Consider the following 13,427-nt stretch of genomic DNA (forward strand, 5'->3'; position numbering starts at 1 on the left):
AATTGTACCTGAATTCATTTTTATTTTTATCATGCTCCCCTATGTAGTTGTGATGGATCCTCTCCTTCTGATACTGCTGAGATCTGCAGTTCTTAATGGAACTAATCAAGTAACCATCCCATTGAAGTATTGAGAAAAGCATATAAACTGATATATTAGAAACTTGTTTTGAGATCTGAGGTTGGAATTTTCAAAGGCACCTAACCCAGATGGTCACCTACTATCTTTTATTTGTAAAGAATTTCCAAGTCACATCTGTTTTCCCTAATGTCAAAGGAAAGCTCTATCCTTTCCAGCAGAGCCCTTCAGAAAACAAGCCTTTATTTTATAGTAAAACCACTTCATTTATAAAATTTGGGGTGTCCTGCACATTCTACAAGAGGGCAATGATATATTAAGGTACAAAAGTGATGGCTCAAAGAATGCTAGCCTTATGTGCCTCTTACAGCCTTGGTAAAAACCAGAAACACGTGACAGGTTTAAGAAAAACCACATCACCCTTCTCTGACTAGCCATCTAGCACAGCCAGCCCCTTGCATTCTAACCAGTCTGTGATTAATTAGCTGGAGATCTGCAACAACTCCTCTTCACGACTAAATATTTTTTTAGTCTATCAAACTGTTAGTGCAAAGTGGGATAAATGACACTAAGGGGCCAACAATCCTGACCTTTAAGTTCTGCTGTTCATCGAGGCTCCAGACGCTAAGCACCTTCTCAGATGAACCCGAGACCCCCTTGGCCTTCTCCGAGTCAAAGTCAAGGCTCATCACTGGCTCCTGGTGGCAAGCAAGCCGACTCAACATTTTTCCCATTGATAAATTCCATAGGATCACGGATCCATCCTCATAGCCAGCCATAAGGAAAGGACATGCCCCAAAGCCAGGCTGTTGAGAAACAGGGAGAGGAGGGGAAAAACATGAAATGAGAATCATTGTTGGTTCTTCCTATTTCCAAATCTGACTTTAGGTCAAGTACCAAGAAAAAGTAACGAAAACGTGACCTAGAGAATGAATAGTTGCGAGCACAAAGCTCAGAATGCCAACACTAAAGGCAGCCTCTGGTACTGCCCTTTTGGGCATTTATTCTGGGTATTTATCCAGAATAATTACTGCTAAATCATTTCTCAAATGCTCAGCAACTGAAAAGTAATTATTTACATAACAAAAACTTCCCTCAAAATTATTGGACTCAAACACATTATCCTGAAGATTTCAGAACCTTACATTTCTGACTTGGGCTTCTTACCTCCACACTATTAGAGCCAAATTTTCAGAATCATTTCTGATGTAACACCCAATGGACATGTCCAATATCGTACCAAGCCACATGCTTTACCTTCTCACAACACTTTCAAACTGTTTTCCAATTATACATAATCTCTTGGATTACTTTTGCCCCTCTATTATGCTAATGAGGTTCTACTTTTCTTTTGTTGCCAAAAAACCTGCATGACAAAAAATTCTGCACCTACACTGTGTCATTTCAGGCCCAAAAATCTCTCTCCATTTGTTAGCAAAGAGTTAATAGTGGCGTCTGAATCCCACTGTAACCAATTGAGAGATATTTTGATTAATGATGTCACAGGCCAAAGGGCATGGCACCCCGGGCAGACACCTAATTTATTTAAGCCTCTGAAATAACTCAAGGAAGGGAACGTTACTGGATTACATGTCACACTTAAGGAAAATATTCATCATGGCACTAGCCAAAAGACTAATGATCCCTTAAGTGGTAACTGGTCATGTGAGTGAGGATGCAAATCCCTAATGAAAAGCAACTGAAAAACAAGCATCTGTTAACACTGGCTACATCTTTAATAGAGAAAAATTCATTAAAAGAGACCCAGGATTTGACATCAGCATATATAGGGATGTCTTCACTTGGCAACGCACATGCAAACATATTTTATTCTTTCAAAACATACCTGCTACCACTATAATTTTCCTGGGCTTGGAGTTCTCCTATAAAATAAAAATCTAGCAAGTTTTTAAAGGATAAATTATTACTAGTATCTTATGTTCACACAGAGTTCCTCTTAACTAGTCAAAGTATCATTAATATGATACAAATCTCTACTCATCTAAATCTCATCATTACAGTTTCCAGATGCCTCACACACTAATTAAAACACATTTTAGGAGGAGATCAACTAATAAAAAATGGGCAGCCTGACAAGTAAGAGCTCCATTCAATAATGGAAGAGAATGAAAAGTGGACCTTCACGAATGCTGGCAGTTTAAGTCCTAAACTTCCAGAATTTAGTTCAAGGAGAATTCAGAAGTAAGGGGACAAGCTTCACAGACCATGTGGCTACACAGAGTAACCTCTTAATGCTAAAAAATAGAGGTCTCCAGCACCCCGTTATGAACAGGCACTGCCCAAGTCCCTGTGTGTGTGATCACCCCCACTGCACTTGATCCCCAATAAAGACTGGATATGTCTCATTCCTTAATCCATAGGACCTCTTTCTTTTTTAAAAGCAAGGCTCATTTTCTGCTATGAGGCATTTATATGAACAGCCATGCCTCCTGAAGCTAGGGAGTTTGTCAGCTGAATATTTTATTGTCAAATAATTGTAGCTCGAGTTTCAGCAATATCGTATGCAAATTCACGTCAATGGCATCTGATGGATCTTGGTTGAACAAGAAGAGTTGAAAGGCACTAAGAAAAAGTCAGGATGTTTCATCTGAACATTCTCAGAATTAAAAGTTTCACTCTTTAGTTTTAGAAAGACACTTTCATCCTCAGAATTAGCCTAAATTTAAGAAAATATTTAAGAAAATCTGAAAAATGAAACTAAATTTGGGGTCAAATAAAATATCTTTACAAAAACCTTAGGGCAATTTCTTTGAGTAAGAAATCAATTATTTGTACAGCTCTATTGCTGGGGCGTGATTTCATTATGGCAATGGCCCTGGGGTATATTCCACTAGCCAAGAAAACTAATTATCTTTAGGCTAGCTCAGGTCCTTTGTCTTCTTCTTAGTGGTCAGCAGTTCATAGGTGTTTATCTCCCATCAGTCCCTGTTAAAAACAATCAAAACTACTGGATGCCAAGAATGTTTTGACAATGTGGCCCAAAGATTTCTTTTGAAAATAACAATAATTTGCAGACAAGAGCCCAAACTGGCTTTGTTTAAACAAAAGACATGCAATGCTTTCCATGAAGGAAAGGAACTATTTTTTTCAGGATAACACAAATCACAGGATGTTTATACATATTATGCAGACATATTTACTGATGTACGTGCAAAGCTATACCATATGTTTATTTAAACCAACTAGATTACTAGATTTGATCTCTACCTTGCAAAGCAGCTGGGATCACGCTAGCTTATTTGCTTCAATCGCTAATAATGGACTTCATTAAAAAAAAAAAAAATCCCAAACCTCAAATCTTTCACTACTCATGTTCTGGTTTCAGGGGGAATTTTTTAAATAAATCATTGTTTCTCCTAAGCAGAACATTTTGTTTTTGTTGCATTGGATAACTGTCAAGGAAGGAAGAAAACGTGATTTGCTGTCAACTCTGGAAGAATAATTGCTATAGTTTATATAAAGTAATAACTCCGCATTTCCAGTTTCTACATGCATTATTCCTGTCAAATTGTTTGCAGACATTACACAACACAGTGCCTTTCCCAGGAACTGGGGAAAAAAAATCTGAAGAGACAACTATCCTACGTTTGCAAATCCTACCCAACCCAAATAGTAATGGCAGGACAGTGGGAGCCTGGAGGGACAATCAGGTATGTCTGTATATACATACATACCACATATGTTTACAAATATGATCCATCATGGGAGGTGAAGATACTATACCCAATCATATGAACTGCTTCTTTTACCAAGAGAATTAGCAAAATATGATTTTTTTTAATATAATTTCGCTTTACTCCCAAAACAACAGAATAGGCTGATGCCAGCTTTTTAATTGCTCAGGAGAAGCCAACGCAGCTCAAGCCACAAGCCTAATCTAACCCTCAATTTCCTCCCACTCTACAGCTATGTTTCTAACTGAAGCTGCTGCCAGTGAAGTGTATCATTTCATACACAGATCGTTTTGAAATAAGCACGCAGAAGGACACAGTGATACAGACGATGGTGTTCATTTAGTCTGCGGTTTAATGCAGACACTGACAATGAGGAAACCACCAGGCCACTTCCAAATGAATGCAAAAACTAAAGGAAAATACTGTTTAACTGTTAGATACATTAATTTGCGCTTCTGCACTAAAGGATTCAAAACTGCTTTACAAACATCAATTCATTAACCCTAAGAGAAATCTGAAGTAAAGAAGGATTAGCCACCCTATGCTACAGAATCTGTTGTGAAGTGTGAATTCCTGAAGTCACTGAGTGTGTGCAAGTGGTCAGAAAGGTGTTCACATCTTCCTGTGACTAGGCCTATGCTTTTTATACACAAAATCATCCTTCCTTGAAAGCATTTATACATTAAGACATTTATTTTAGAATTTTACCATAATAGAGAACACACTCTAGCTAAAATGCAATCCAATTCATGTAAGGTAGAAACAGAAGATCAATGACAAGCAGCAGAAGTTGGGAAAAGATGTTATTTCTCAAAACCAACATGTAGCTTTAATTTTTTCCCCTCCTACTTTATATGAATACATCTAATTTACATAAGCATAGCATAATAATAATAATGACTATTACCATATAATCATAATAATGATCGTAGGTCATGCTGAATCAACAATTCTCCAACCTAGATCAGCAGCACAACTAAAACTACCTAAAATTAAGATTTTGTAACTGTGTCTAGGGAAACAGTGATATTAATACGTATTAGAAAGGACAAGTTGTACAAAATAATTTATAAAGCCAGTAAATGCTAAATACTATGCATATTTTCTTGGTTACCTTCATGTTATTTAATTTTTTGAACACAGAAACCCCCATTCATTCCCATCAAGAACTCAACATTTATTACCGTTCTTAAAAACATAATTGGCTCAGTTAAAGTACAATTATTCTGTTTTTATTTTTCTGATTTTATATACATCTTTAAGTCTACTATGGAGTTCAGTCTAGAAGCACATCCTACTTTGGTTGAAGTCAATAGCAAAACTCCTTTGTCTGTGGAGGAAGCAAGACTGGGCCCCCAAGATGCTTGCCCCAAACCTACAACTGCTCACAAGGAGTTGCCTCACAAGTCGGTAGGAATTCTGAGTGTGAATCAATGCTAGAATCAGGTTTTAAGTATTTTTTTTATATTATAAATCATCTGCAATAATGTGGCACTAACAAACAGCAAACAACACTGTCTAAATGGTTAGACCATGAAGTTCTCTCTCTCTCACTGCCACTGACTGCTTGTAAGATATAGGGGAAATAATTTAAACTCTATGTTTCTCAATTATTCATTTACAATCTCTACCTCAGAAGTCATTAACACCTTTTTTTTTGGAAAAACTATATTCTCCTTTCTTGTTCAAAGCAGACATAAGTCTTAAACACTTCACCCATGCTGCATGTCTAGAATAAAAATGTTCAATAACCTGCTCTCCAGCTGGTGGGGTTGGAGAAAATGAGCACAACCTGCCTTTAAAATTACTATTTTTAATACCTTACTCATTTCTCAGCACCTTTTATGTGTATCAAAAGATTGGCTTCTATACATCACTCATTTCTTCTTCACTGATGCAAAAAAAAAAAGTATCTATCCTAAGGTTACAAAGCTTTCAGTAAGTATTTGCAGATCATGTATCTTCCATTAAAGCTTGAAAAGCCAGAAGTTACATTAAGGACGTTCATGAATCTCTCCCCCTCCTCCCACCTTTTAATAGTATAATTACTTGATTGGTTTGACAATAAATCAGAATCTGAGTGAAGAAAGATTCATATGCTTTATATGAATGAATCACAGGGAAAACATTTCACAATTAGTAAGCCTGGTTGCCTTACCTGCCATAGCTTCAGACACATGGGCATGCCCAGTTTGGCACCTGCCTCTGGCTTCAAGGTACAGACTGATGTCTTGGATGGAAGCTCCAAAACCTGAACCTGACATTAGGAAAACAAGTTTATTTGGTCAGGCTCCAGGTCACAATTTTGCTGTAAAAACATGCACGAGTCTCTTAAGGTGATTAAAGCTAACAAAAACTCTTGTATTTATTTTCTTTATGTACATTGTCTATGGGAAACTCAGAAAGAAGGGTTAAATCAAAACAGGCTCAAAATGGGTTGGGAAACTGCAGTATGAGAATTCACTTTATCTACATAGACACACTGCTTTGTAAGAGAACGACGCCAGGTTGTTGGGATATGATGCATTTTCCTCTTGTACTCTCCAGTGTTTCCTCCAGCTTTTAAAATTCTCTCTCCAGACAAGCGGCAGCTGCAGGTTAGTTTAAACATTTTTCCTCTTCTTCTGGCTTCTCCCTCCATTTCTGTTGTGGAGCATGCCTGCTACAGTTACATAGGGAGACTTGTATTATCCCAACTCATACATCAGGGGTGGGCAAAATACGGCCCACGGGCTGCATCCGGCCCACGGGGCCCCTAAAAAAATTAGAAAATTAATATTTATCTGCCCTTGGTTCCTGTAAAAAATGACAGGAACCAAGAGTAGTAGGACCCAGGGGAAGCCCAGCAGGCTCCCACAACAGCAAGGCCTACTCAGCGGCAGCCCCAGCTGGGGCTTCTGGCCTGAGACCACGTGGACACGTGGCTGCCCTGCACCAGAACCGCAGGTGAAAGGGGAAGGTGGGGGGAGGGCAAGGGAGGACCACAGGCAGGGAAGGAGCCCAGGGAAAAGTGGCTCCGGGAAAAGCCAAGCGTGGGGGGGAAGCGGCCCCTTCCCCGCCCCATGCCCAACACCTCGCACTGCAGTTGCTCGCAGCCCACAGAAGGGCTGCCTGTGCCTGCTCTGGACAACCCTGCGGGCTGTGAGTGGCTGCAGCAGGGAGTGCCGGCCATGGGGCAGGGGAGGAGCCGCTGGCTCCGGGCTTGCTTGTCAGGGCTGTGCACAGTGACAGCTGCTGAAGCCCGCCCCCCGCTTGCTGTGCTGGGCAGTGTTTGCCACTCTTGCCTCTGGGCTGCCCTGCACGTAAGCTCCGGGCGGGCAGCAGCAAACACTGCCCAACATGGCAAGCGGGGGGGCCACAGCTTCTGTCACTGCATGCAGCCCCAACAGGCAAGCCCAGAGTCAGCATGGGGCCCAGGCTGGCAGCAGGGCCGAGTTATAAGTTGGTGCTGAACACGGGGAAAAGCAGCCCCTCACTTGCACTGTGGCCAGTGTCCCACGCTGTAGCCACTCGCAGCCTGCATGGGGCTGCCTGTGCCTGCTCCAGACAGCCCCGTGTGGGCTGCGGGTGGCTGCAGCAGGGAGCGCTGGGCACGGGGTGGGTGAGGGGTCGCTTTTCCCCGCGCTCAGCCGGGAAAGCAGGGGGTCAGGGCTGTGCACTGCCCCCTGCCTATAACACAGGACTGGGGGGTACTGGGAGTGAGTGAGCTGGGAGCCAGTGGGAGCACAGGGCCCGTACCGGTGTCCCGGGGCCAGTGCCAGTGGGGCCCAGAGCAGGGCATCAGGAGCACAGGGTCCCAGCCAGCAGGAGCTCTACGTAGCCGAGCCAGCTCCCCCCTCTCTCTGCTGGTGCAGCCCAGCCCGGCTCCACAGACCCCTGCCAGCCTGTGCCCTGCTCTGGGCCCCACTGGTGCTGGCCCTGGGACATTGGTCCCAAGACATTGGGACACTGGTCCCAAAATGGTGACCAGGGGGTGGGGCACCTGACAAGAGGCAGGGCTACCCATGCGGCCCTTGACAGCCTGCCAAAACTGGGTAAGCAGCCCTCCGCCCAAAATAACTGCCCGCCCCTGTCATACATTGTGGCTACACAATGGTTGTGTTGGGTATATGCATCATACTGAATTCACATAGCTATTTACTCACTGGCTGACCCTACACTACAAAAAATCCAAACCCTATAATTCTCCAATAGGGAAAACCATAGCACTGGCAGCACATTAGCAGTTTTACTACTATACTAGCTGACCCTACTTTGAACAGGGTCAGAGACCACTATGTTAAACACCTGCTTGCTGTCTACACAACAGCCTCCACCACTGCCTGCATGGATGGTAATGAGTTATTGGTCTCATTCTTCCTAAGGTGGCAAGTTAATTATGGGTCAAAGCTTGGGCCTCCTCCTTGTGCTGTCAGAGACAGAATGAATGCATTTCTTCAGCAGTATGGACAAAGGGACTTGCTGTAATCATCATCAGGAAGCTGAACTATAGGTGTGGGCTGGAAGGTGTGTTGGGGCAATAGTTCAGTCTCTGCCTGGAATCACCAGCCAGTGTCCACAAGATGCATGAGTGCTATAAAGCTAACTGCAGCCCTGAGAACATGGTCAGAAGAAACTGCTGCTGCTCCAAGTTGGGAGTTTTTCTCCCCTTAGCCCAGCTGCTCAATCTGTACCTTGGAAACACGATTCAAGGCCGTACAGTTCTCACACACTATCGTGATTTGTATGGTTTGGGTTAGTAATTCAAGGGATTTAAAAATTGGATACTATTTCAACTGTTAAAAAAAAAATAATAATTTGCGTTCAAAGAGCTAATTCAGGACACTCCAGCCAAGCGTACACTTCTCAGTGAGGAACTGCAGAACAAACAATCCGTATTTCACACACAAGGTACCCTGAGCAAATCCGTGAACAGTTGTGAATTTAAGCAGAAGAAAGCTGACAACCTTATTTCAGCGTATTTGATAAGCTGCTGTGATGCTGTGGGGTTTTTTATATCACAAAAGTAGAAAGCAGGAGTAGCACTTCACTGAGTAGAAGAAATGTGAGAAGATACAAACCCTGACAACTCCGAAGAGCAGGTCTCCATTTTCTTGTCAGATCTTTCTCTAGAGACATGTGTGTTAAATGCTTAATCCAAAATATTTACCTTAGAAACCTCAGTTCCCAGATAGTAATGGCACCGAGTTAATTAGCTCTATAAAACAGTTGTTCTAGACCTCGTAAATACTAATTACATCCATGTGCAAAATTCTGGTCAGTTCATGAGCTTTCAGGCTTGGATGTGCCCCCAGGAGCAGAGCTCAGCAAAGCTGAGAGGAGAGGAAGGTGACTTTACAGGGGATCTTTCTACTGCCCCCAGCCCAGGTCTATCAGCATCTGGAAAAGACCCCAAGTTAACTCTGGAGTAGCCTTTAAACTGCTCTAAATTATATCCACTGTGGCAGCCAACTGTGCTGGCCTAGGGCAGTGCACAGCATCTGGCTCTGCTCATAGCTGCCTTTTGCTATGTAAACTGACCATGTGCCCTATGTGGATGGGATGTGGAAGGAAATGGATGGTGTAAAGCCAGTATACCTGACTCTACATTCTCTCACAACAGGGAAGATCCTTGCTAGCCCTGCTAGGGTAGCTTCTTGCCCATTTTGCACTGTATGAACACAGCAGAGCAGTCTCTACAGGGGCCGAGGCTCAAGTCTGTCGAACTGTCAGTTCTGTAATGCCCCATGATCACAGCACTTGGGCAGAACTGCCTGTGTCCACCTGCGCAGACACACGTGTGTTCCTAGGTATCGAATATTTGTTGGTTGGGGACATTTATCCATATCTCCCGTTCACAAATATATGCTAACAGAATGAGGGTAGTTTCCATTTTATTGAAATAAGCCCTGGCCTACAATCTTTCCTTTCTAGACAGTAAATGGAAAGTAAAGGCTTGGCAACCCCAGAGATTGCCAGGCTGGCTCATTCTGGTGTATATCAGAATGTGACGAGCTCAATTCTGGTCTCAGATGTGAGCCCACAACTCCAACTCCAGTTAGCGTGAGGTATACACATGCACTTGAGAGGAAATATTGGTCTTATTGGGGTTTCTTTCCCAAATCAAAGGCAGAACAGCTGTGGTCTCCTTCCAATTTCATACATTTGCTTCAAAGCCTGCCAAGACATCATCCCCAATTCTTGAGGCTGTCAGGGAGTTTACCAAAAGCCAACTGTGCTCCAGGCTTGTGGAACACAAAATGCCCTACTGAGAATATAAAAGAAAATTCAAGGCCAGTCAGTACTGGAAGAGGAGACTAGTCTCCAGACTTGAAGGGTCTGAAGCAGAGCAAGGAGCCATTACCAAGACAGGAAATTTGTTTCATAATAGTCACACTAGAACTAAAAATTCTCCTTTTTTTCCTAGAGACCTCATTGTACATTGAGACCTATCAATAACCGCACTAGAAATAACAACAAACTGAATCACACTTACCTAGCACACCTTTTTACCACTGCACCTCAACATTTCAGGAGACTGAAATTGTAAGTTAGAAGTGCTATTGTGTTAAATGCATTTCTGCATCTTTTAAAAGCTAGCTTCCACCGTGGCATGACTCAGAAGGGAAGAGCTGGCGGTGGGGCTGCAGTTGTGCTTGCCAAGGACAAAGAGCAACAAGAAGACGAGAAGAGCTTTCTGCAGAAAGCAATGAAGCACGATCTGCCTTTAGCAGATTGACAGTTCCAAAGAAGGAGTCTGCATTAGTGGCAACCAAGCCTTAGAAATAAATACTATTTCATATATTTTGACAACTGTAACTTAAAACTTGAAGTTCTGTGTTTATATTGGTTTTCCTTAATAGGAGAAAGATTTGCCTTTGCCTGAGGTTAATAGTGTTCCTGGGTGGCTGAAGCTGGCCACAAGGAAACACACCCTTTTTCTTTTTCACATTAATAAAGCTTTTAACATGTTTCTGGCAAATTGGCAAGAGAAGTGCGTGTAACTCATAATTGGTGATTTAAATGCAATCATGAACAAATAAATGCCTGTTCAGATCTCATTATTTATGGACTGAACCTGCTTTAAGACAAAATTACTCTTTTTGGGCATCAGCCAAGCATAAACACTTATTAAGTCTTAATTTTAATCATAAGCCGCAAATGTACTGTGTCTCACCAGTGCTGCCTATTTGGAGGTACTATATATTATAGGAGCTTAAGTGAATTTATGGAATCCTGACACAGTTCTAATGTAGACGTTCATACACAGAATGGAACTTTTTTAACCTTGGGAGACAGCAAATCATCATCAGTTTGCAGGGCTCATGCATATAAATGAAAATAAAACAAAGAAATGAACTGTAGGAAGAAATGGGAATTTTTTCCTTTCTTTGGATTACAAGATAATTTCATTCTTCATTAATGAAGTGCTGTCTATAATCCTCCCAGAAGAATGTTCCCATCAGGTTTAAGAGGATGTTAAATATTATTGTGATGTAGAATGGCTGCATTACTTTGAACAATCGGAACAAAGTATGGGGTGACCTCATAACAGCTTGCCTTACTGTTTTTGGGTTCTATCCTGCAAAATGCTAAGCATTCTGACCTTGATCCAAGAAAATACATAAGTATGGGCTTAACTTGAAAATAATAAAAGTATTTATTTTCTTACTATCTGGACACCATTTACACATATATATTTGCCTTGAAACCCAGGAAATCTAGTGCCTTTGGATGCCTAAAAAGAATGTGTGATTAGCTACATGGTGTGCTTTTCACCTAGAGATGAACAGTTATTAAAGTGTTGTCTCTTTGTTCATTGTTTTCTACTCTGATACCACGCATTTGAATGAATGTTTTTTAGTATTTGCTGATTATCCTCAAATAGAAGATATAACTTGCATATCAAACAAAACAGAAATTTAAGAGACTTCTACAAAATCTACTCAAAGTTGTACTACTGTAGTAACGTTATTTAAAAAAAAGTTCCAAGTGGATTTCATGCTGTATTTAATCTATTAATGAATTTAATGGATATAAGGGTCCTGTTGAGAGTACTCAAGTCCACGACAAGTAGATCAGGAGCAGTGCCAGTACAACCTTCTGTGAAATGTCCTTCACCCCTGTCTGGAAAGGACTGTTTCTTTGAATGGGAGGTCCATCTTCCACCCCCCTGTGGAAACTTCTAAGAAAGCTGTTAAATAATGACAATTGTGGTAATGTATTTGAGAGGCCAAGATGCCTCCAGTAGAAACTGAACTGAGAACACAAATCAGATCCTACAGACCAAACTTCCACTAACATTTCAATATAAGTCTCATGTAAACCACCAACCTGGAGTCAAAAGCTGTGTACCACAACACCAATCACCGGAGCCATCCAAATGTCCCAATAAAATACTGCTCTACATTTCAGATGGAAATGCCTCCATCTGACTTTTCATCCATTAGCTAACTGGTCAAGCTCTAGTTCTCCCTTCCCAGTATTCAGGTAGGTGGGCCTAGCAGAACGGATTTAAAAGTCACACACACACAAGGTTATCAGCGGCAGCAAATACTGAAGGCTGCTTGCAGACCTTAAAAAAAAAAATGACCCCCCCCAACCCTTCAAAACAGTGCTTTACTTTAAACTTGGTGTGCTCCTGCACTGAGCCCAGCACATGTCCAAAAGAGGCAGCACATTAGTTTGACCTGGCTCACCCAACGTCTGTATAAATCGGGCACATTAGTGGTGCTTTTATCTAACAGTTGATTGAATCAGCTTTAGGTAAAAGTGCCAGAAAGCCCTGCTGAAGCGCCCGATCTATACAGACGCAGCAAAGCCGGGCTGAAGTAACACATTGCTTCTTTCAGTAAAGTGCAGTTTTTTGGTTTGTTTGGAGTTTTTTGTAAATATCTGTAAGCAGCTTGTATGTCAGACAAAACCTAGGAGAGAAAGGTTTGTTATCGGGCCGTGATTTATGGTTCAATCATAACCCTGGCAGGTCTAATCAGTAGCCACAACAGGCTCCTTCTGTCCCTCCCCAAACAGATTATTTGAGATTTTTGTCCCTTTCAGAATGTCTAACTGAAGAAACAAAGTAGGTTAGATGTACATCTTCTCTGTGCAACAGAGAGAAACACACTCCCTACCTCATCTGGGTCATTTGCTGGCATGGCTATTAGCCAACGGTCCTGCGCCATCTTCAGCAGCGAGCATCTGCAGAATCCCACACTATCCATGGAAATGGAATCTGTCACCATGCTCCTTCCTTCTGCCAAATCCCAGAGGCAGATCTTCTGATCACGACCCTGGCTTTTACCAGCAAAAACAAATACGCTGTATACAGTCACTTGCACGCAAGTTTTTGCAATAAAAACAAACATTTAAAATGTACCAATTTGGTATCAGAGACAAGCATTAGAAGAACACACATACAAAAAAGACCCACCTAAAACAGTTTTCTCCAAGAAACCCAGGTGTGTCATCACATGAACCAAACAAATAGCAGTAATAAGTAAAGACCATGTAGGAGAAGGAGGAAAAAAAAACCCATACAAGCTCAATGTGACAGAGGTCACAAATACAAGGAGGTAAAAGCAAGGCTATATTTCACTGTTTACCTTTGGAGGGTTAACTGGAAAAACCAGTTACCCCCCCCCCCCAAAAAAAAAAAAAAAAAACAAAAAAAAAAAA

The 13,427-nt window shown here is 41.8% G+C and overlaps 1 protein-coding gene across 8 annotated transcripts in view; it reads right to left on the reverse strand.

The window, feature by feature from the left end:
• The window catches only part of GNB1L (G protein subunit beta 1 like), a 68,492-nt gene that overhangs the window by 14,668 nt on the left and 40,397 nt on the right, over positions 1–13,427 (reverse strand). For 7 of the 8 annotated variants that reach the window (XR_002095602.1, XM_019506968.1, XM_019506969.1 and 4 more), the window contains 3 exons: positions 12,884–13,046; positions 5,932–6,030; positions 669–884 (listed from right to left, as the gene is read on the reverse strand). Coding sequence is in view for 7 of the 8 variants with exons in the window: in XM_019506968.1 (XP_019362513.1) it covers positions 669–884; positions 5,932–6,030; positions 12,884–13,046 (478 nt within the window). In the remaining variant the exon portion in view is untranslated. The remainder of the gene's footprint in view (positions 1–668; positions 885–5,931; positions 6,031–12,883; positions 13,047–13,427) is intronic. The other variant, XM_019506974.1, reaches the window with a different exon arrangement.

This window comes from Gavialis gangeticus, unplaced genomic scaffold (assembly GCF_001723915.1).
Source record: "Gavialis gangeticus isolate Ggan-Ray unplaced genomic scaffold, GavGan_comp1, whole genome shotgun sequence".
Classification (NCBI taxonomy): domain Eukaryota; kingdom Metazoa; phylum Chordata; order Crocodylia; family Gavialidae; genus Gavialis; species Gavialis gangeticus.